The sequence below is a fragment of the Leuciscus leuciscus genome, assembly GCF_965113295.1.
Source record: "Leuciscus leuciscus genome assembly, chromosome: 12".
Lineage (NCBI taxonomy): Eukaryota > Metazoa > Chordata > Actinopteri > Cypriniformes > Leuciscidae > Leuciscus > Leuciscus leuciscus.
Genome location: NC_138736.1, coordinates 38,167,045 through 38,191,974, shown reverse-complemented (window position 1 = coordinate 38,191,974; position 24,930 = coordinate 38,167,045). Strand labels below are relative to the sequence as shown.

General features: G+C 37.9%; 1 protein-coding gene across 3 annotated transcripts in view; it reads right to left on the bottom strand.

Moving 5' to 3' along the window:
- Positions 1 to 1,896: 1,896 nt before the first annotated feature.
- snx13 (sorting nexin 13) overlaps positions 1,897 to 24,930 on the bottom strand; it is a 30,963-nt gene continuing 7,929 nt past the window's right edge. Inside the window, exons 2-26 of one of the 3 annotated variants that reach the window (XM_082185450.1) lie at positions 23,555 to 23,667; positions 23,368 to 23,470; positions 22,684 to 22,773; positions 20,617 to 20,738; positions 20,274 to 20,395; positions 19,907 to 20,011; positions 18,561 to 18,649; positions 17,706 to 17,789; positions 17,494 to 17,632; positions 17,154 to 17,242; positions 16,647 to 16,746; positions 14,667 to 14,863; positions 13,690 to 13,794; positions 13,467 to 13,599; positions 12,760 to 12,797; positions 12,605 to 12,674; positions 11,604 to 11,779; positions 10,670 to 10,777; positions 10,469 to 10,579; positions 9,375 to 9,536; positions 9,035 to 9,106; positions 7,382 to 7,527; positions 7,224 to 7,292; positions 7,030 to 7,142; positions 1,897 to 5,516 (exon numbers count right to left, since the gene is read on the bottom strand). In XM_082185450.1, the coding sequence (XP_082041576.1) occupies positions 5,284 to 5,516; positions 7,030 to 7,142; positions 7,224 to 7,292; positions 7,382 to 7,527; positions 9,035 to 9,106; positions 9,375 to 9,536; positions 10,469 to 10,579; positions 10,670 to 10,777; positions 11,604 to 11,779; positions 12,605 to 12,674; positions 12,760 to 12,797; positions 13,467 to 13,599; positions 13,690 to 13,794; positions 14,667 to 14,863; positions 16,647 to 16,746; positions 17,154 to 17,242; positions 17,494 to 17,632; positions 17,706 to 17,789; positions 18,561 to 18,649; positions 19,907 to 20,011; positions 20,274 to 20,395; positions 20,617 to 20,738; positions 22,684 to 22,773; positions 23,368 to 23,470; positions 23,555 to 23,667 (2,889 nt within the window). In that variant the 3' untranslated portion in view covers positions 1,897 to 5,283. The remainder of the gene's footprint in view (positions 5,517 to 7,029; positions 7,143 to 7,223; positions 7,293 to 7,381; positions 7,528 to 9,034; positions 9,107 to 9,374; positions 9,537 to 10,468; positions 10,580 to 10,669; positions 10,778 to 11,603; positions 11,780 to 12,604; positions 12,675 to 12,759; positions 12,798 to 13,466; positions 13,600 to 13,689; positions 13,795 to 14,666; positions 14,864 to 16,646; positions 16,747 to 17,153; positions 17,243 to 17,493; positions 17,633 to 17,705; positions 17,790 to 18,560; positions 18,650 to 19,906; positions 20,012 to 20,273; positions 20,396 to 20,616; positions 20,739 to 22,683; positions 22,774 to 23,367; positions 23,471 to 23,554; positions 23,668 to 24,930) is intronic. The other 2 variants (XM_082185451.1, XM_082185452.1) reach the window with 2 other exon arrangements.

Below are 24,930 nucleotides of genomic sequence, written 5' to 3'. Positions count from 1 at the left end.
CAGAAGCTACAAAAGCTCGTTTCTAGTGTCTCCACTCTGCGGTAGAGCGACACTCACTGCAGTTACAGGGCGAGATCGACAGAGGGCGCCAAAGACACGCGAATGTCATGACATATTATTATGAAAGTCAATTTATCTCAATCTATTAATTATGTAGCCTAGCATTACATCCACAAAAAGCACAAACAATTACTATAACTTCAATAAAATATTAGAAGGACTTTATTATTTCTTATTTACCATTAGACTATTTATCGTTGAGACATTATTAGTGATATGCGATGTTCTTATCATGACGCAAAAAAGAGAGAAAACATTCATATTTATTTCTAATATTTAATTTTACAAACAACAAATGGGTTGGTAAATTATATAGATATTTAAAGTACAACGTTATGGTAATACACCAGGCTATTTAAGAATTATTCATGTTAAACTCAAATGGGACATTGATCTGAAAAGGCCTATCTAATGTTTGACAGCTTATCAAAGATTCTAGCGCTGTCGCTTATTATCGTGCAAGTCAAATCATTTGACTCAATCCGGAAGTAAAACCAGAGTGGAAGTTCTTTTGTCGTCTGAAAACATCTATGCTTGACATTCCACAACAAAGCCTAATCGAGGACGCACCTGATTGGCTGAAACCGAGCGCGATGCAAAGTGAGGTCATCGATGATTCCTTTCCTACCATGTTGTTGGTTGTTTTTCTCATCAAAACTGTCCAAAAACTGTTCAAATATATTCATACAAGCTGAATGTTGTGTTCATTTACCTCTTCTTAGAATCAGTTCACACACACACACACACACACACACACACACACACACACACACACACACACACACACACACACACACACACACGCACACGCACACGCACTATACATTTAATAAATGTATTTTATATTTAATAATAAAATAATCGGATTGTAAGTGAACAATTTAAAATACTAAAATGTTTAAAAATTGATTAAAATGCAATGGAATAAATAAACGAATATATTTTTTTTCTAGCTCAATACTAGAAAAACGTGATAATGTCTCCAGTCTTTGAAAATGTTCAGATAAACTCACTAACATAAACTCAAACAGAGCGCTTAGGCATGTGAGTAATGTCGAAGTCAGTGCTTTAGGGAGCAGTAATTAGACAGATGGTCATTTCTCCTGCTGGGGAATCTGTGGCTGGAATAAGATAAAAATACTACAGCTCTGTGTGTAAAAATAGCAGAAGAGTCACTGAACCACTCTGGCCTTTAGGTGTAAGGAAGAGCCTGAGGCCATTCACACAACCTGACATTTGTCTAAAAAGTTCCTTCCCATAATAACCACAGTTGCATCTAGAAATACTCTCGTTCATTACAGTGTGCTTTTGGCGCCACCTTGATGTCACCAACAGTAATGCCACGCAATGTAAGAAGAAATCACCAAAACAAACACGCATTCAATTATTGAATGAATTCAATTTATTGCAATACATGGAATAATTATGGCTGGAACTTAAAATCAATTAAACAAAAAAGAAAAAAAGTAATACATAAGAATAAACACTCTACTAAAATACACAAATTGTTAATAAATACATTGCAGTTGTTGTTGGGAGAATTTTCTTTGCATTCAGAAATACTAATAATTCTTGGCATATAAGATGTTAAATATCAGTTACGTTTTAAATATTGGTTGGCATTTTAACTCTTTCCCGCCAGCATTTTTGATAAATTTCATAAAACTTTCATGGATATTTTCACAATATCAACTCAATATGATTCACAATATTTTATTATTTAACATATAATATATCAAAAGATAGAACAGAGCCGTTGCTTTTAAACAACACTACTAATTTTACTCTAGCTTAATTCTCTTTAAACACTAAAATGTGGGTAAAGTTTAATAAAAAAAAAAAAGCACATTTTTAATCCTCTTCCTGAATCGACATTTCATCTGGTAACGTTTGGCAGTTTTGATGTATATGTTTGGTGATGGATTACATGCACGTAAGCAATGCTTCTATCACGTATATATATTATATAAGCAGATCATATCGGGGCTTTCTGTTATTATGATTTATTAATTTAATTTTTAAAAATGAAAACTCTACACACTTCAGTTGTTTGATGCCTGATATTTGTAGAACAATTATAATTTTATCATGAGAATGCAGTTTCTGAAAGATTGGACAGTTTTGAAAAAGACTAAATGGTGTAGATCTTTAATATCTTCCATAACTAAAACATTATATTATCAGCATTTAATCCTTCACAAAAACAGTTTCTGAGATTAATTTCTGGTTAAAAGATCTTAAATCAATGCAAGAATCAAATAATAAATCAACTAAAAATGCTTTAAAACAGACTTGTTGCCCACACTTGTGATATACATATATTATTATTAGGGCTGTGCAATGATTAATCTCGATTGCATCCAAAAAATAAGTTTGTGTTTATATGTGTGTGTGTGTGTGTGTACTGTGTATGATTATTTTGAATATATAAATACACACATACGCATGTACACATGCACACATTTTTCTTAAATATATATACATGCATATGTGTGTATTTATATATACAAAATAATCATACACAGTACACACACACACACACATATAAACACAAACTTTTATTTTGGATGCGATTAATCATGATTAATCGTTGCACAGCCCTATCTAATAATATACACATACACGCGCGCACACACACACACACGCACACGCACGCACACGCACACACACGCACAAAACAAATGTAAAACTTTCAGAGTTGCCATGCATTCTAGTCAAGACTCTTTATGTCCGCCTCCATCAGACGTCACTCACACACACACACACTCTCACACACACACACACACACACACACACACACACACACACACACACACACACACACACACACACACACACACACACACAGTAATGAAAGCAGGCTCATCAGGGCAGTGAGTTGGAGTTAATTTTATTAGTGTTATACTGAGTTAAGCTGCTCAAAATTAATGTTTTAGAAGCATAATGCAAAACACTCTACTCCTTTTAGAGTCCTTTTCAGTCTATTAAAACGACCATGACATTCAAATCGACTTACTTCGTTAAAGAAAAATAAGAAAATATAATTGACAGTACATTTAGGCACACCGCTGACACATACTATACACCAATATCATATGCACAGTTCATTTTCATAGATTCATACAGACGGGGATTCAGAGAGCAAATCAAATGAGGAATCTGAAACATTTGTATCAACCACTGAGTGAATTTAAAGGGGAAGTGTGCTCCTGTGTGACCAATCACAGCAGATTCTAGCTTCTCAGTGCCAGCCAATCACAGTTGAGAAAGAGTAAACCTGCGTGTGACGCTGGCCAATCACAGCAAACAGCCACAAAATAAGAGCATCATAAACAATGTTCAATTAAGAGTTTAAGTGCTATTTTTATTTTAAAATCACACACTTAGTTCTTGTCTATTCGCATCAATATCTGGATGAAGCGCATGTGAAACCTGAGACAGGTCATATTCACTCCAAAATCTAAATAAATAATATATTTGCGTAAAGACAAAAACTTTCTCATGACGATTTCTGATCCAAATTCTCGTTACTTAAACTGAAAGAAAAATCGAATTATTACATAACATGAAAAATAACTTGTTTAATAGTTTATAATAAAAATAATAATTCAATTATTTTTATATATATATTATTATTTGAATTGTAATATGTATTTATTTCACATTACAGTAATGAGAATTAAGGAAGGAAATGTGCTCAATCGTCATGAAAATAATGTTACAAAGCCAAAAAAAAGGGCATAATTTTCTTTTTATGTGATGTACTTGCACATAAGGGTGAAATATGATCCGTGCATGTTTTTGCAAAGTGTAGATCTATCATAAGCGTGACTGGAGAGTGTTTAACCTGTGTGCTCTAGCGCCAGACGACCTCTGACCTCTTGCTTGCATGTTTTGAGCCTCCGTTCACCAACAATGTGCTTTCACTCGTTCCTAAAAGCAAAAAAAAAAATCACGCCAAAATCCATCGTCAAGAAAACGGCAGGAGTGACGAAACATTAAAAAAAAAAACAAAAGCATCCCCAACACAAACATAAAAGCCAGACTTATAAAACAAGTCCTTTAAAACAAGCCATTTACAACAACGGAATGTTCAGGTGGTTTTTCTGAAAGAGTTTCGTGTGGTTTCGGATTTTCGCTTCTGAAATTCTTCACTCGAATACGCTTGAAAACTATCCCATACACGATTATTATAGAACATGCATTAAAGAAACATATTGCACAACAAAGAATAACGTATTCTCTGATCAGGCCGGTCGAGATCTCCTTGATGTGTGTGTTTGAGGGGAAGCTACGTCTACGGCACACGTCTCTTGGTCTTGGGTTTAAGGCTCTATATCTCACACGCAAACAGTCTTCGGCATCGGACAGCTGCAGTTTAGTGCTACACTTGCTATTCTAAAATAAAGTAGTTTTAAAAAACAAACACATGTACACGAGCCTTTGATTGAGTTATAAAAACAGGACACACACACACACACACACACACACACACACACACATCGGCTCACTAGAGACGGGTACATTCGGTTAAAGCATATCTCCGTATGCGCTGAACTCCACGTAGCCGGCGCCGGCGCCGCCGCCCGAGACGGCCATGCAAACACACGCTAGGTGAAATTCACCATCTCTGTCCCCATTTGATGTGTTTGAGGGCTTTAGATAATGATTAAGTCATTTTTATGTTATATGTAAGTGAAAGGCTGAGGGGCGTGGCCTGTTTTTAACCCCACCCACTCTATGCAACCAATTGGTTGGCAGGATAACATTACGCTTATTTCAGTGTCAGTGCCACATAATGTTTGTGGATGAGGATCACAACGCATTGCTGCTGACCCTCATCGTACGGTTCTGCTTGTGATGAGTGTTAAGGTGCATAGGTTGGTTCGGTCAGATTTCGTTCACCATACTGTATTGATGAGTTCGACCACTGCCGAATACAAAACAAACCCCCCAAAAAATCGTATGTATCTACACAGTGTCATCCCAACAAACATACAAACGGAGAGGACGATCGCTCAGTGTTCAGTCTTTAGTGGTTCAGAGGTGAGCGAAGTGTCGGACAGTGCGCTTCATGATGGTAAAATGAATCCTCTATGCTACGACCGTGTCAATGCAGTGCTTTAAACGAGAACAGCCAGGAGGCACTAAGAGGGAGGTGTGTGTAGAAACACACGCGCCTGACTCCTCCTCTTCTGCGTCGGCGGGAGACTCGTCCGTCTGTCACCTCTTGTGCAAGCTGCGCAGTTTTAGTGAGTATTTGAGTACACGCGGCGAGCGCGAGTGGAGCTTCACGAACAGGTCGGAGAACTTGTACTGAGGAAACAGGGTCTCCAGGAAGCCCTCTAGAAAGACGTAGACCAGCCGCCGGTTCAGAGACTGGTGCTGGAACATGTCGAAGACACGCAGGATGCCCTTGCGCGTGGTGTCCGCCCCGATGATGTGCTTCAACTCATCTGATGGCAGGAGAAAAGAGTCAAAATTATTTGTATAGCATAGAGCTGCACGATTAATCACTAAAAGACCACAATCTCCATTCAAACTAGGGCTGTCAAATTAAATTAAATTTAAATATACGTCGAAAAACCTACACATTCGAATGCAAAAACCGTGCATTTGAATTTTTGGTGTGTCAGGAGGTGCGCAAGACATGATGATGACGTAACTGTTACGTCAGGTTTGTTTTTGTTAGCTTAACCATTATACAGCGCGGTGCAGTGCGGCTGCGTTTGTTGTTAATCGAAACAGAGTAAATCAACTTTTGAAAGTAAATTGATGCTTCAAATAATGATTGTATCCATGGCATCGTAACACCACTAGGTGGTTAAAGTTACTGTTAAAAAATGTATTTCTTTGAATCATTCATTCAAGAGATTTGTTCAAAAATGCTGATTCATCCAATAATGAAAGTGAAGTATTTGAGTGCGTCACTGAATCATTCACATTTTTTATAATTCAGATTAATGAAACATTTTAAATAGACTACAGCAATTAACATTTTGTTAGAACCTCTAGTAAATTAAGTTATTTTGTTTAGCTTGTTCAGAATCGTAATCTTTACTTAAAAAAACAAAACAAAAAACTGATTCTTAGGCTCAATCCCAATTCACCCCTTCCCCCTACCCCTCCGTTTTGCGCGTTCCCGTGAAGGGGTAGGGTTGTCTCGATTCTCTTTTGGTTGGAGGGGGAGGGGGAGGGGGAAGGGCCAGATAGCCCTTGAAACGAAGATTTTTCGGGACCACACTTCAAACGAAGGGGTATGAGAAATGTACCAGCATACACTGGCTACAGAGGCAACATGACTGCCAATAATCATTTTCTTTATGTCACATTCAATCTTGTGTTCATATTTACGGTCATGTTCTTCAAGGAAACGGTTGCAAAAAAAAAAAAAAAAAAATCGCTAAAGGTCGTTAACAATATGACGCGTGTAAAAAGCAAAAGTTTGAAGCGAAGTGGACACGCGAATGAGGCGAATTCGCGCCCACCGCGCCGCGCTAAACGCCTCATTCGCACCGCAAGACCTCCAGACGCGCGTAAACGCGTCTTAACATTGAAATCACTCGCGCCAGACGCTCTATTCGCGTTTGGTGTGAACGCAGCATTAGGCGTCGAAGATATCGTCATCTCCGTTGTTTTCTGCGAACTTCAGAAGAAAAATGCAAAAAAATAGCTGTAACTCACGCAAGACTACAGCTGACGACGGCATCTTGGAAGTTTGTGATAAACATTGGCGCATCAACTGTGACGTAGGCGCTAGCAACGACGTATAATGACGTGTAACGGTGTAGTAGTGGTGTCCCATTTTTTAGGGGAATATTTTCACCCCTACGCCTTGCCACTCGGTTTCATAGGGGCAAGGGTTAGGGGTAGGCGAAGGGGTGTAAAATAGAATTGGGATTGGGCCTTAGTTTATCCAGAATCATGCAGCTCTAGTATAACACTTTCCACAATACTCATTGTAAGTACCTGGCATGATGCCCAGGAGTGTGGTTTTGGCGGCGACCCGCGTCCTCATACGGAGGCTTTTGTCTCTGCGTGGCGGCGTCTCGGCGAGAATCCCGTTCGGCCAATAAGAGTCTCTGAGGAGTCAAAAAACCCAGTTAGAAGAAGAACCACAACCATTTATATGTCAGAACAGACAGTGTGCATGCAATCATCACCTGAATCTCTTCACATAATCAGACACTTGCTCAGGCGAGGTCATGTACTCGACGTGATCCACGATTTTCCTGCAGTGAAGCAAAAACAAATGTTTGCCGTTGAGCAGAGAGGAGAAACACTGTCATAATGCGCGTGAGAGTACGCGTGTCCATCGCACCTGTTAATGGTGTCTCCATACGTGGCTTTGATGAGCTGCTGCAGGAGGTTCTTGATGTTTCTCCGCAGCCACTGATTTCTCTCCTTCAGGTCAAACACTTCATCCATCAACAGCAACATCACCCTCAGAGGAATATTATCATCCACCTTACAGCAAAACAACATTTATGAAACTCAATATGATTAGATAAACCACATGCAAAATCACTGAACTACCAATAAACAGGGATGCAAACTAATCGGGGTAAAAAAAGGTGACGGAGGCAAACCCTCATAGGAGGGTCTGAGGTCCAGGAAGACTTTATTTTTTAACATCACCTTTAAAATGTGGATTTTGCATTGACACAGCTGTTATTATGGTACCCATTCAAAATGACTACATTTGTTCAATTATAAAAGTAAAAATCAATTAAATACATTACTATGCTAATAATACTATTGTACTGTAAAATAAAAAAAAATCTTTAAAAACAAATGATTATTATTATTATTTTATATAAATTCTATAAATTAAAGTAATTCTATAAATTAATTTAATAATTATAATAATATTTCTATATATTTTTAAATAATTTAAGATATACATTTATATGGTTATAATAATATTGTACTGTAAAATGAAAAAAGCATTTAATAATAATAATAATAATATTTTATTAAATTATAAAAAGGTTAAAAAAATCAAAAAAGATATATTACTGTGGTAATAATACTACTGTACTGTAAAATAAAATATATTTAATAATAATAATAAAAAAATAAATTATATTATAATATTAAAAATATCACTAATATTAATACAAAATATTAATACGTTTATTTTAATTATCAAACTAAATGTAATTATTTATCAGTGCCTTAAAACATATTGCGCTGCTATATAAGACGACAGACCTCTTGAGGCTGTGTTAAGCCTAGTTCACACGGCAGGATAATTAAGCCGATTTTAGCCCCGATTCACCCCTTCCGACAATCTTAAGGATGCTCCGATTATCGTAAAATAATCTGATCAGATATTCCTGCCGTGTGTGGTGTGTTAAGACTGCTCTCGTCTGCTCGGAAGGACGTCGGGACCGCTCCGATCTCAAATCGGGGATATCCAACATGTTGGATTTATTTGGCCCGATTTCTTCTCGTGTGTGGTGTCCCCCGAGCACGCAGCCTGTGGACTGTGGAGTGTAGCCAATCAGAAAGCGAGGTGACGAGGCGGCGAGGAAACACCGGGAAATATAATCAAAACAGCCGGCGGCATCGCGCACCAGAAAGTCCGGTGGACGTCAGAGATCATCGCCTTTTCTTTTGATAACGTTTTTTTTTCGGTTAAAAACAAACTACAAACTATTGCCAAGTGCATCCTCTTCGTCCGCCATGATTGTTTACTCTGAAGTCACGTTTGATCTCGAGGTATTTTGCGCGATTTCCCGTCTGATCTGGGAATGCTCGGGAGTCAAATCGGTTCGTGTGTGATGTGTTGATTTTGCCGTGTGGCTGCGCACCACACACTGTACGACCAAAACTGTTAGACCTGTGATTTTTTTATCCCCGTGTGTGGGGTCTCTCAGGTTTGGAAAATCGGCCGACAATTTTTAAATCGTCCCGTGTGAACCAGCCTTTAGAGTGATCTGGCCAAGTGTTTGATGTGATGTTGACTTACGTTGTCGTCCAGCTGGGCCGAGACGCGGCAGTGTTCGGGATCGATGTCAGACTTCTGGATTAAAGGAGGAACCTGTGGAGCAGAAACATCTGGAGTTCATGTCATGCATTCACTGATACAAAAATTCATATATTCAAATAACGCCAGTCGAGCGCAAATGCTTTGCCTACATGTGTTTGGCTCCTGCTCAGCTATGCATGTGAAATTACTGACTAAATGCAGAGACTAAAGTTTCCCAGTTATACAAACATAGGCTAAATAAAAGTGTATGTAAAGCGTCCAGTTTTTGAGGTCTTTCGCATTTCTCGCTGTGTTCTGTGATTCTCTAGTCGTGCTCTACCTTAAATATGGATTGTTTAATATCCTGGCCAATTTTCTTAATATCCTGGCCCATGTCCGCCGAGACTTTGGACACTCCCTCAGCCAGGCTGTCCGGCAGTGACTTCACGGCATTGGACACGTTCCGCATGGAGCTCCGGAGAGGATTCACAAACGTGTCCATCTGTCCGAGTCCAGAGAACAGGACAAATTTACAAAAACTGCGAATCCCATCAGACAACAAGTATGCCGCTCCCCTCTGGAAGAATACATCGGGTTGCGTTCAATTTAATCTCTGTTAGTCGCTATGTTAGTATCCAACTGTATATCAAGACGTGGATCACGGGAGCTTGCCACTGCTAATCCTGCTCAACTTTCCCGCTCCTCCACCAGTGGTTGCTTTTCCTCGTTGTCCAGAATCGCCAACTCTCATTTGAATTGAATGACTTTTGGTAACTCCAAAATGCTGTTTGTGTGAACGCACCTTTAGTCTGTCAATCTCTCCATCAAAAGTGTGACAAGAATATCAAGTCCGACACAGTTTGTGTTTTAGTCTATGGGGTTTTCATCTTAAAGTTATGAATTATTTCTGCTGTAGTGTATTTGATACGAGTAGTTTGCAATAATATACACCTCTGTTAAAAAAAAAATGACGTCAGAATGAAGTTTTATTCAGCAAGGATGCATTAAATTGATTGGTAAATTTGAGCAGCAAATCATCATTAGAAGGATTTCTCATTCAAGGATCATGTGACACTGAAGACTGGAGTAATGATGCTGAAAATTTAGCGTTGATCACACGAATAAATTAAATTTTTACCATATATTCACATAGAAATCATCTATTTTAAATGTTAAATGTATTTTAACAATTTGACTCTTTTTACTGTATTTTTGATCAAATAAATGCATCCTTGATGAGCAGATGAGACTTCTTTCTATTGATGCATTGAAATAAAAATGGATAAATATGATTCTTTCTTGTGATTATTGTGTAAAAAAAACAAAAAAAAAACACATGCTTAGATTGTTTTATATCAGGAGATTTCTGGCTATATCTGGATATATACACCACTGATTATTCAGAGCATATTTTCTGCATGTGGCGTTTCTCACCTTGCGTGCAAAGTCCCCTTTGCCTTTGCTGTACGCCTTGTTTTCCAAGAAGTCATATACATAGGGTATCAGCATGGGACAGGCCTTCACCATCTCAGGATTCAACAGCAGCTGCGGGACAAATTCAGCTCTCAGCACACCTGGATCAAAACACCTGAGCTAGCAGAATCCCAAATAAACACACGTCCTTATCTGACCCACCTGTAAATATGAGTTCAGGTCCTTCTTCCTTTTCTCCAAAAACTCCCTGTCCATGTTGTTAAAGGTCTTTTTGCCAGGAAGCTTGAGAATCGGACCAAGGCTCTCAAACTACAGATAGGAAACAGATCTCAGCAAACTCCACAAAAGCCATTTAGGTCAGAAAATGACTTTGTTTACTCTGGCAGGCCACATTTTTAAGCGTATCCAGACCAACATGCAATCTGTGTTTGCAGAATTAGAACTCTAGTTTTTCTACACTTCCTTCATCCCTTCTATGCTAGTTTAAAGTTTAGTCAATATTTTGGCTAGTTGATTATTCATCAACAATCAGCACAGAAAATGTAGAAAAATGTTGATTAAAATCAGATTTTTACAAAGACAACACAAGCTACATCCATATATATTTTAAGATATGTTTAAATTCAAATCGTTGTGAATTTGTTTCAAGAACCACCAAAATTAAAAATTAAAACACTAATAAAAATGTTGCTTATAGAGAATGAAAATCTCCAAATTTCAAATTCTCAAATAAACACAATTCAAAAAATTATTATTATTATTATTATTTTTTAAATGAGAGCGATTTGGGTGAAATGACATTATTCATCATTGTGACTTAAGCACATTTCCCCCCCAAATCTCATTAATGGCAAAAACAAACATTTATTACAATTGTCAAGAATTTATAAATCAGGGTGGTTTGTTGTACTTGCCTTTCAAGTTATACAGATACATTTCTTAATACATTTTTACTATTATATATAAAAAAAAAAGGTAATGTAAAATGTAAAAAATACATAATAAAAATAGCAAAACATAGTTAAAAAATTAAATCTGCATAACTTAAAGACAGTAAAACAATCTTCCCTGATCGGTGACGCCTGATGTTCATTTATAGGTCAAATTCTTCATCTTTCCCCCTCGACTCGCTCACCTGCTCCGTGATGCGCATGTGGAAGTCATGGAAATCACTGTAGCGGCGGTACGTCTTCCAGATGTCCTCACTGCCGTCTGAGTTCTTGCGTATGACGGTGACGGTGTAGAGGGCGTACGTCTTCCCATGATCGTTGCAAACGCCTGCCATAGGAAGTTGGTTTAGAAAAGCATCAACTACAGGGAGGCAGGAGCGATGGGGATGAAGGAGCAAGAGCCGGCAGGGGCAAGAGGACAAGAAACGACAAGACGGACACACAGCAGAGAGAGAGAACGACACAAGACAAAGCCACAGAGGGACAGAGGGAAAGAAAATGAATGTAAGAAAATAAAGAAATAAAGTTGATGGAATGACAGTCACAAAATAAGAATGAAAACAAAGTGGCAGGAAAAGTGTTGCATGCTTCAAATAAATGAAACTTGAAAATGAGAAGAAGTGAACACTGAACATCTCTTTAAATCACACAGACTTCTGCCTTTGAAGTAATTACTAATTTACATCACAGATCTGAAATAACACGAATAATAGAAAGTAACTGAATTAAATAGAAATCAGAACTCAGACAGAAAATAGGCCAGAGGTCATATTTCACCCCAAAATCAAAAAGGAAAAACAAATTATATTATGCATAAAGAAGGTGACACTTATTTTAGGAGCATTAGGATATTTGTGACATTATATTCATGACATTTAAGAAAATTGCCTTCATTTTCTTTAGCATTACAAAACCTGTTGTTTTTTTTCTTTTGATATTAGGGTGAAATATGACCCGGTTATATCTCAGTAGATTCACCTCTGCAGATGTGTGTAAGCATGTGCAATGCAATAAACACAAAAGCATTGCACATAGTTACAACCATGCTGGTTTAAGTTTGTGTCCAGCCATGATGAGCGATAAGCAACAAGACAGAAATGACTAGACGCATAATGAATGATTAGGACACAATGTTGAACTCTTGAAACTTGGGTAAAAACAGCAAAAAAAGGGGTAAAACTCTCACCTGTATCAGAGATAAAGGCATGAAGCTGAGCAGACTCATCCACGCTCCCGCTGCTGAGATCATCTAATGACTACAGAAAACAGACATTCATTAGAAACAAATCGAATACATTCAGCCCAATGTATGTAAATATAGATATGTTTTATTTAACATACTAAATTAATGCTTCCTGTTGGAGACCCGTTGAATGACTCTGGAGAAACAGAGAAATATTAACGGTTACACAAATCTAGATGCATTTGATGCACATTGATGCATTTTCTCTACGTTTTGTCCTTTCGTCCACACTGAAGTGTTTATGTCCTACGAAAACTGAGGTATTTGAAAACGATGACGCATGTTTAGTCATGTGACGCATATCGTACCCATAGATATCTATGTATATAACAGTATGTACCTGCTATGTGCTATTCATTTTCACAAGACATATGTTACTTTGTATAATCTTCATAATATATTTCTGCAAAGATGACAGAAAATGTACTTACAACTGCCCTCATGTTTTGCTGAAGGACAGCAATTGCGTTTTAGACCACACATGAAGTGGCGATTGAGTTCGGCCAGAATGCATCAGTAAGTGGTGAGATATTGTGCAATTAAAATGATCGTGCCAGAAGAATAATATGAGAAATGTATTGTGTCTGATCTCTTGGCATCATCTCAGTGAGCTTTTATTATGTTTTAGCAAGTGCATTAAGATGATTTAAGCTTCAGAGTGGATGAGAAACTTTTGGAAAACGCTTAAATGTTAGTGTGGACGGAGAACATGTTGAAATGAAGACATAGCCTTAGAAAATGATGCTTAAACAGACTCAATGTTGCTGTCATTCATGACAGATCTGATCCCGTGTGGGTTTCTCACCTCCGTCCCCATCATCAGATCCCCTGAAACTGGGTTCCTTCAGCATGTCCAGCTCGGCCAGCATCCGCACATACAGCGGGTGCTGCCTAAAAGACGGGTAATACCGCTCATCCCTCAACATCATATCATACACCTGAAAATCACAGTGAGCTCAATCAGTGGGTTGTTATTGGTTATACTGGTCAGAATACACAAATCACACATATATGTACAGAAAACTGACCTTTCTCTGGATCTCATCAAATATCTCCGGTGTGGGATCCTCTTTGCTGAGCTTTTGAGCCAGTCTGGTTACGGACGCTTCGTCCACCTCCACCCTAGGAGAGGCCTGATTGAAACAAGAATCTGTCAATTATCACTTCATGGACCTACTAGACAGGAAGTGACCATGTGACTGACATGTAATGGAATGGGCGATATTACCAAAATCTTATTTCACGAAATGAGAACATTTATCTCACGATAACAATATATACAATATAGTTATCCCAGTTATTAAAACAAACAATTACAAACAATAGGACAAATACAATAGAACTAAGAGACAAAATAAAGTTTGTTACAGTAAGTAAAAAAATCAAGTCATCACTGTATGAATTATGAATACATTGATTCTTATTAAAGCTGCAAAAGTTGTTCAGTCAAGAGCAGTGATTTTCTCTTTGTCTTTTGCTGTTGAATTAACATTAATGACACAGACGACAGCAGGTCTTGTATATTAGGACAGGTATATGCTGTCACTTTAAGACCTGAAGCACTGATCTAATAATGTGTTCACACGATGGCCATTCTGACACAAATGTGTGTTTTTGACCATTTAAGAGCAACAAGCCACGAAAAAGAACTGAATTTGGGATTGCATGCTGTCTGAGAAAGGCGTTTTCCTGCATGCTTCAGCGCGAGTGACAACATTGATTCTTTTTTCATGGCTTACTGCACTTCATTTAAAAAAATCTGTATTCAATCATTCATGCATGTTTCTTTATCACTCTAATGTGTCATTAACTTCATGTAGTACTGTGCTGCACGGATATATTTACATACCACAATATAAATGATACAGCGAAATCTCTAACGATAGACACTTTATATCTTCGCTCGCCACCGTGTATATCGTTATACCACTAGGCCCTATATGAGACAAACCTCAGCTGTGTTTTTTTGTGAAGTTTAAGAACCGGTAAATCTAAATCACCCCACCTTCTCAGACAGGTACTGGTCGTAGACGCCCACCGCAGCGGCTCTCAGAAGCCCTTTGGTTGTCTGGCTGCTCGGCTTCTTTCCATCTCTCTGGCTGCTCTGTAGGACCTCCAACTGCTGCTGCGCCGTGACCCGGTAACCCTCCACCGTCAGCCAGAAGAACAGGACTGCCTGACCACCCATGTGCTGCATGTAGTCTACAGAGAGAAAGATAAAAAGCAATAAGGGACGAGCTGATGATGTATTTCCAGTGTTTCCCCTACAGTGTATTCAGCAGCGAAAACCTTCACATGATCAGTAATTTCACGACATTCACTTCATCCACTTACACACCTAAAAACACTGAGACATGGCGACCGGCGGCACTGCTAATGCGGTGGCTCTGCGAATGCGGTGGCTCTGAACCCACTTGTTGACAAGAAAGGAGGAAAGAGCCACATATGGAAATATTTTCGATTAGGCTAATGTCACGTTGCCATAAGGGGCCGTTCACATAGCGCGTTTTTTGCGCGTGCAAATTCGTTATTTCAAATGTAGGCGTTCATAATAGAAGCGACGCGGCGCGTTTTTTGCGCTTGCAAATTCGTTTCGAGAACTGCGAAACTGGTACCGAGAACCGTGGATTTTCACTGGTATTGGTACCAAATACTGAAATTTTGGTATCATGACAACACTATTAGGTAGTTATAAATAGGCTAATCACAAACAGTCCTTTTTTACGTTTTAGGCATTAAAGGGATAGTTCACTTTGAAATTAATTTTTGGTATGTTTTAGCTTACCTCAAGGGCATCCAAGATGTAAGTGTCTTTTTTTCCGCAGTAGTTTCAATTTTTATATTTTTAGGTCAAACCGTTCTTGTCTGTCAGTCATATAATGCAGGTCGATGGTCACGGTCTCAAAACACAAGCACAGAGTCCAAATTAAAACAATTCCCCGTCGTCCAAATTAAACAATTCCCCATCGTAAGTACACATTGATGGCCTAAGACACGAAACGAGCGGTTTGTGTGAGAAACCGAACAGTATTTACATCGTTTTTACCTCTTATACACAGCCATGTCCGAGTGATCTGATCTGACGTGTGCGCAGACTGGTGCATAGATATATACACACTAGATGTCGGTTTCTCACACAAACCGCTCGTTTCGTGTCTTAGGCCATCAATGTGTACTTACGATGGGGAATTGTTTAATTTGGACGACGGGGAATTGTTTTAATTTGGACTCTGTGCATGCTCTTTGAGACAGTGACCATAGACCTGCATTATATGACTGACAGACAAGAACGGTTTGACCTAAAAATATAAAAATTGAAACTACTGCGGAAAAAAAGACACCTACATCTTGGATGCCCTTGAGGTAAGCTAAAACATACCAAAAATTTATTTCAAAGTGAACTATCCCTTTAAACATACTGTAGGCTACATTCTCTTATCACTAAGTAGAAAGACGTGTTCTGATAACCTGTCACCCACAATAGCATTACCAAAGAGCCTTAGAGATCATCTATGAAAAGCCCAGAAAAATTAAGTGCTCACAGATTGGGTGTGGCCTTTGTCACTAAGATAAAATTTTCAATTAATTGTAAATCTTTTTCTGGGTTGTGCCATTTCATTTTTCCTCTTTCAATTTCTACCTTATAGCTGAAAATTAACAAAAAAAAAACATGAACAATCCTGTCAAAAATTATAAAATGAAGGTTTCTGTTTGTGACCAGTTTTAGGTACGTGCTGCAATAATCATGCCTTGAATCTGTTGATGGTATGTCATATTTGTATGTCTCAAAATGTCCATTTCTATCCAGAAAAGAAGTCATGATTTTAAAAAAAATTCCGGAGGTGCATGCCCCCGGGCCCCCGGACCCCCACACGCGCGACTTGGTAACACCTTCCGGCACGTAACAGCACCGCTGCTGGAAATGTCTAGGGGAAACACTGATTTCAAACGAGAGGACAGTATGTGTGCATCCGTCTCGACTCACCCATGAAGAACTGCAGTGCGATGTTATGCACGAGGATATGTTCCAACGGAATCACACACAACTTCCCAAAATTAGCCGCGAGTTTCAAAGCGTCAACTTCCTGTTTGGCAAAAACAACCAAAACATGTTAGTCATTCTGAGGGTGAAATGTTACATGTCAGACGGCTGATATCATTTGTTATATCAGCGAAATGATTTAAAAAGCTCATAAAAAGTCAAATTTGAAATAATAATAAAATGTTGAAAGTCAAAGTAACATCCGATAACGGTCATTTGTCCGTTATTTGTCTGTATAATTATTTGTATAACTTTCTTAATTACATAAAACAAATGAAACTCCTACAAAACATACATTAATTAACAGTGCATACTGAAAATACATTAGGATTATCTAAAAAATATTCCTAGCAAATATTATTGTTTTTAATGAATTAATTATATATATTTGTAACAATTTTAATGAATTATAAAACAGGAAGTGTAAATGAAACCGGGGGATTTGGTTACCTTTCCTGATTGTAGCCTTTGTATCCGTGTTTCACAGACTTTCTTCACAAAAAGCAAACTATTGATTTGATTTTTTATTATGTTGATATCTGTGAGTACAGAGAGAGAGAGAGAGAGAGAGAGAGAGAGAGAGAGAGAGAGAGAGAGAGAGAGAGAGAGAGAGAGAGAGAGAAAATGAAGAGTAAACAATGTTTGTTATTATAAAGCCCTGAACTTGCTCTCATATTTTCCAAAATAAACCCCAGAATTCATTGTTTATTTTCCAAACAAATGAAAACCAAAAACTGCCATTTAAGCGTATGCGTGTGAAAATAAGTGTGTAGCGAGTGTGTGTGTGTACCGTCTGCGCCCGTGTCCAGAGATCGGAGGTGCTGAAGCTCCTCCAGGACTCGGTCTTTCACAGCCTCCAGCTCAGGTGGTTTGTCCGTCAGCTTTAAGATGTTCATGAAGGCCTCATAGTTACAGCTTGAGTCACGAATCTAAACACACACAGAATGTTTTATGGGGAAAGCATAAACATTTCCTCTGCTATAAGAACAGAGCAGGTCTCACCATCCAGATGACGAACTGATTGATGTAATCCGGGTCACTGAGCTGGTTAATTAAGGGCAGCAGAACTCCTCTGGCCAGAACTTCCTGTTCATCAAACATCAAACAATCAATCAGTTATCATCATCATCAACTTTGTCCAGTTGCAAAACACCAAGGCTAGAGCTCTAATCTTGCAGTCTCAGCCGCGAGACCTGTCAGGACCACATTAGCCACTTCATGAGTTCAGAAGTCCTGATCTCAAAACAGAATCCTGCTTTCCGTAAATCCCAGATCTGGTGTCTTAAAGGATTAAATACTACTTAAGCTCTATCAACAGCATCTGTGATATACTGTCAATAACCACGGATTATTGAAGCTGGGATATACATTTACAGCAGATTAAAATACAATGAGTGTTATTTTATATATTATAAAAGTATTTATTTGAGTTATTTAAATGTTAGTTTAAGTTTTTAGTAATTTTGTTATATGCTTTTGTCATTTTTATTCGTTTTTTATTTAGCTTTACTTTCTTATTTCAGCTTTAGTTTTAATAATTTTATTATTTCAATTATTTTAGCCAAGGCAACATTTCTTAATTTCTTTAAAATGATGTTATCTAATATTTATATTCTACTTTATTTGAAATAATGAAAACTATTTTAAATAGTTTTAATAGACAGAAAATGTTACAGGGTTTAAAAATCTGAAAATGCTCGCATAAAATGTATGTTTTATGGTTTCCTCTGTGTAAACGCTGCTTTACAGTATTCCTCCCCTGTTCATTTCTTTAGCCGGCCATGACTAGCTGAAAGATACAATATTCTTTGGATCCGTTTGGGACTGATGTAGCATGTGTGTGTGTTTATGTCTCACCCTGAGGAAGTATCTCATGTTCTTGTTGTGGAAATCTCCAGAAGGTAGTAACAGGTACAGCAGCACTTCACAGAGATCCCGTAAGTACCCTGCACCAGAAACACACCACAGTCAAATCTACAGCACAAAGACAACGTACAGGACAGTCTGATCCTCCTTCCCCAGAGCTATTGCAGGGGGGTTTTTCAATCAAATTTAAGGCTTTTAAGACCTTTTTTTAAGATTAGCACAAATAAAATAAATACTGCATGTCAATTCAAAACAAACCAATACAATCTCAAATTAAATCATGAATCTCGGAGTCTTTTACTTTATTAAACACACATTCAACAAGGACTTAGTACTACTTATCAGCACAACAGGGTAACTGCAATCATAAAATACTCAAGACATGTTTTATTCAGTATGCCCTGAAAAAGGTTTATGTACCAACATATCCATACATACGAATTACAGATTACTGTGCCGATACTAGTAATCACTATATACTGAATGTGTGAAATTATGTTCTTAGTCTTTCCTTCCAGTGACGGAGAGAGAAGCTACAAGAGTTTACACTGAATTCGATGCCAGATACCATTAATAACCAGATTTTTTTTTTTTTTTTGGCATAATGTGGAACTTTTAATTATAAACAAGCCTGAAATACTCCGGAAACTTATTTTGAAATGTCTAAGATTTAAGTCTGTCATCTACTCAATCAAAGAATGAGGGAGATAAAACGATTACAACATATTACAATATAAACACCATAAAGTAAACATTGTCTTAATTCATCAACAGTAGATCAGGAAGCGATCACTTGGCATACATTTGCAGTGGTCTTGATTTCAGAAGTCTTGGAATTTAACGCACAAGTTGTGTAAACTACTTTCATGGTGTTTTTGTGCATTTGTGAAGTTTCAGCAGCTGCCGTTCCTGATCACTCTTAGTGTTTGAAATAAAGCAGCGTGAACATTCATCACAACTTCTTTTGTGTTCCACAGAATAAAGAAACTCATTTGATTTTGAAAAGACACAAGGGTGAGCAACTCATTTGTTATAAATATAAAGGTGGATTCACATGTGACATCTTTATACACAAGGCACACACACACACACACACAACAGTGTTCTTGCCTTCTCCCGATTGTCTATCAGTCACTAAAGCGTTTTCAAAGCATTTCACTGTATTAATGACTGGGTGTGTGTTTGTATTTTCTGCTAATCAAGTCTTTCAGGTTGTCTGGCCTATAAGATCTGCCCTAGAGAAGCATGTACAAGTTATTGTTGACATATAATATGCCTTGAATCACTGGCCTGGAGTCTTTGATCTGTCTATAGACACAAATCTGTGTTTGTCTTACCTTCTTCATCCTTGCGTGACATGCACACCATATCTCTACAAATATTCCTCTCCATTTCCACCTCCGCCTCAAAAAACGAGTCCAGCAGCTCCTCTGGATCGTCACCTGCCGCAAACACACGAATAACGTCATGCACATGCCCATATTTTTGAGTCATTAAAACCAAGTTACAATTAAAGCCCTTTACTCAGTAATTAGGCATTAGGAAATCAACTATTTATTACAGGCTACAACAATTTTAGTCCTGATCTTTAAACATTAAATTAATGGAAAGTATAACCATTATTGCTTTTCTTGGTTTAATCTGTCCATTGATAAATGTTTTGTCTATTGACAATGTGAATTGAGGGGAAAGAATGATCATTACGTTGTTTAGGATCTTCTCTCTCATTCAGCCTCTCTTGAGCTTTCCTGAAAACACGCAGATGAGTTGCAAAATCATCCACCAGTCTGGTGGTGAAATACGGCTGCCAGTCCACCTCTTTAGACCTGAGGAACGGAAAGATTGAGAATCAATGAATCATGGGAGTTACAATGTCTATTTCAACATCGTGTTTACGAAGGAAAATGAGTAAGAACATCTGAATGCATTGTTTGGTTTGTGGTTAGGTGTTGCATCAGCGCTGGAAAACCACAGTGTCGTTCACAACCCTCTGCAACGGTGATTGTAAAGCAGGTGTGAAGGTGAACGGGCCGGACGGGTGTCTCACCTGGTGGAGAACTGGACGAGGGCGTTCTGGACAGTCTGACGGATCTCCAAGAGGAACGTTTCATCATCACTCAGTGTGTAGTACCAATACTGGATATAGTCCCTCAAAGCAAATTGGATGACCTGAGGGATGACGTGAGAAGAGGATCAGAACAGGCAAACAATATAGTAAACCAATATCACACAAGCACAGGTTCTGTTTTTCCCAATTGTAAAAATACAATACAATTCAATAAAAGTTAACATTTTGAGTAACATTTTAGACGCAACATTGTCAATTTTGTCTGTTGTTGCTTCATTTTGGCAACGAAAATCGTTCCAAACAAAACAACGATCCATTAGTAAACACAACTGTTAATGAATCAGCCATTTGAACGAATTGGTTGAATGAATGATTCAATGACTCACTCATTAAGAAAGTGACTTGCCGCCACCTACTGGTGGTTTTAGATTAATTTTTAAAGTGCATTTATTCATTTAGCAGACTCTTTTATCCCATTTTAAGAGGCAATAAACATGAGAAGTACTAGCAATACAGAGTTTCAGACATCGTTCAGTTTCGTTTAAGTATTTAATTTAAAAAGATGACACGCACATGTAATAAGGTTAGAAAAATGTCCCTAATAAAGGTAAAATTGCCTCTGGAAATCAAATTAAGGTGGCAAATATCACCCCGTAATGAGAACGTTATTTTCTGTTAAACTCTTAATGTACATGAAAAACACCAGGCACAAGGAAATGTATTTTTCTTGATCATGTGCCCTGAATTCTTCTTGGCGCAGACACAACAACCCATAGCTTCTACCACAAAGGGGTCCACACTGAACAGAACAGCTTGCGAACCTGCTGACACACTCGCATGACTGTTTAACTTTAACACAATTTCCTCAAAACGTCAGACTAGTTTAAAATGAGTTGCATAATGAATTTGGTCATGAAGAGCTTATATACCATGGTTTTAACAGGGTCATATCATGAAAACGGCACACTGCCCACAGGGAGGCTGTGCAAAACAGTAGTTAACATCATGTTGCCTTCGACTAAAACACCTTGTTTTAGCTCATTTCTCTATATCTATCTATCCAACTTTATTCGAATGCCTAACATACACTTATATTAAGCATAATATGTATATTGTGAAGCAAATCTCAGATTCATCCACATTTTTTTTCACCCAACTCTAATCTGCTAAATTTGACTTAGGCTTTAAGATATTAAGAGAGATCATAAACATTAACATCACGATTTTCTGTAAAGCTGCTTTGAAACGTCTATTATTAAAAAAATATATACAACACAAAAAAATTATAGCTCCATCTAATTAAAATAAACCATTTTATCCAATATTTTGAGTGTACTTTGAATTGTACTGTGTATTTTTATGCTTCTTGGAATCAATCATTAATTTAGAAATAAGCCTCTTGTATGCTTAGTGATATTTTTGGCTCACAGATTTGCTGCCTATGTAGAGGGTTTCCACATGATGGTACATGGCAGTTATGATGTCTTGGAAGCGGTCTACGCAGGCAGCTCGTTAGGTGTTGGAACAGAGCCAATACCGCTCATGTTTTCAGTATTCTGCAACTTAAACAACCGTTTCAGTGATACTGGTACGTCATACTGGTGCGATACATATCTCAGGTGGAGTAGTAAAACAACCTGTTTTCTAAATGACAAAGAAAGAGTGGAACATGCAACATCAATAGGAACCTATTCGACTAACAATAGAAGTGGCCTTTAGGGAAGAAAAAAAAAAAAGCTAGTGTAGAAAATAGTTCCATCAAAAAAAGTGACACTTGCAGAATATATGCACTGTAAGCAAGACTCAAACATGATTCAGTGAAGCATGTGAGAGCACTGAGTGAGAACAGGCTGAAGCGAGTGTCATGTGCTCATCAGTTGTATGAAAACACCAGTTCAGCCTAAACCCTCAAACTAGCTGATCCAGCATCTTACTCATGTCACATGCAGAAACAAACGAGTCGACAGTCTGAGAAATCCTCATCAGTAGAGAAACCACAGGTTCCTCAAACACAGGCTCTGTCGGGTTTGGTTTGGTTGACAGTACCTGCTGCAGTGGCTCATCTATGATATTGGATCCTGTCAGACGACGGTCTATCTTGATGGGTTTGGACTCTGATTTCATCTCCTCCGAAACCTGAGGAACAAAGACTTAAAACTCAGGAGTGGAACACAAGCACAATCTTAACATTTCACAATTTCATTTGATTTAAAACTATTGTCATGTCATATGCACAGAAACTCAAAGCTCTTCACTACAACCAACCAAAATAAAAAGTTATGTTATTACAATTATTAAAACTTAATTTAAGGAATATCAAACATTTTTCTTCCATCCTCTAATATTACCAGTAAACCTCTGTTTAAAGTGCAGCACTTTGCTTGGCAAAAAATAAAATTAATTGTTAAATTTTCATTTGATTACATTTTAAAATATTAATTGAATTTTTAAGGTTTTATGCCATGCAATGTTTTCGATTAATACATTTGTATTCAATTATAAATCCACCTCCCACATAAAAAAAGAAAACGGAGAACTACTGAAAAAAAAAAAAACATTTAATTGTGTCCTATTATTGCAACATTGAAAAAATTATTGAATTGTTAAAGTTTTATGAACTGAATTACGTACTATATTGCTTAAATGCATTACAAATGCATTTGTGTGTTGTGGCAAACATGATAAATTAAAATGCAATCATAAGGAAGACGGATGCAAGCGTTTGCACACCTTCAGTATGGCCGTCTGTGTCGATGGCAGGTAGGAGTGTTCGCACCTTTCCAGGTGTTTCTCTGAGTTTGTCTTTCCAAATAAAAGCAGCACTACAAAACCCCTGGAGAGAGAGAGAGAGAGAAGGGAGAGATCATGCTAGAGCATCACCAGGTGTTACAGATGGTCTAATGTGGGATCCACTTACCCGCCAATGAAACAGAGGATGTAGAAGGCCAGATAAAAGATGGCAAAGGGTCCAAATGAGATGAGGAAGAGGACGACTCCCAGACCCCCCCATCCCCAGACGGACAGACTGGCCTGAAACACACACACACACAGTTAACAACATTATTTCTTATCTTTGGCTCACTGTGAGTGCTCATTTTGAAGGACGTTAATTGATCAGAATTGAAAGCAGCATGAATACAATATACTTGAAAATACAGAATAAAAGACACGCCGGCAGCTTCTGAACACCTAAAATTGAACATCATCATCAGGGTCTAAAATATTTTTCCAAAAGTGGGTGAATTGAGGAAATATCAAGGACATGAAATTGTATTCTGCACTATTTCATTAAATTAATGTTTTATCTCTGGGATAAAGGCACGGTTTTGCAGCGAGGACCTGTCACAAAAACACCAAGACTCATTGTGATTTTGTTTGTATTTACATTAATGTGAACATGCCTGAGCTCTTCTTTATCATTCATATTCTCTGATGTGATTCACTCTTGCCAGATCAAACCAGCAGCGGTCAGATTATCATTCATGCATTGCAATTAAAGTGGCAAAGTTACAGAACAACACGACAAAATGCAAAAAAATTAAATCTCTGCTGGAGCTTTCAGCAGACGGGTACAGGTTTTTAAAGGACTCTACGAGGGATGAGACAGATGAATAGAGTGTGACAGAGAATGTGTCCAGTGGACAGGTTTCCTGTTTTTTCCAGGACAGGAAACTCAGTGACCCAATCTCTGCCCTTTCTCTTCCTTCTCCTGAGACGATCGCACACACACACACACACACACACACACACACACATCTCTGTGTGCCTCAGATCTGAAGGGTCGGACCTGGAGTACGTCCTGCTGACGTGTGTTAAATAAACATCACCCAAAAAATATGATCAAATGTTCAGGGACCCTTTTCACAGACTGCGATGACGCATTTCCACAGTTATTAAAGTCGGCATGAAACAGAAGTTGTGATAGTCTTTATTTTCCCATTGCGACGTATATCCGAGTGAAACGGCTTCTGGAACAAGAATAAATAAAGACTAGGCTTAATTTGTTTTCCATGGGGAATTAATTGGTTGTGATTTGCTATTGGCTGATTTCATGTGAGTGACAGGTAGCCCCGCCCCGCCCCAGGAAGTGATTCTGATTCAAGATTACGTGGCACTTGAATGTAACAAAATGATAAATCATTTATATTAAACACTGCAATATTCCCAAAAACAACAATTGTTATTAAACTTTAACAGCATAAATCTAGCAACTAGGGCTGTGCAATATAGCCCTTTTTTTTTTTAAAGAAAAGTAGTAAAGTTAGAATTTAAACCACTGTTTTTTTTATTTAT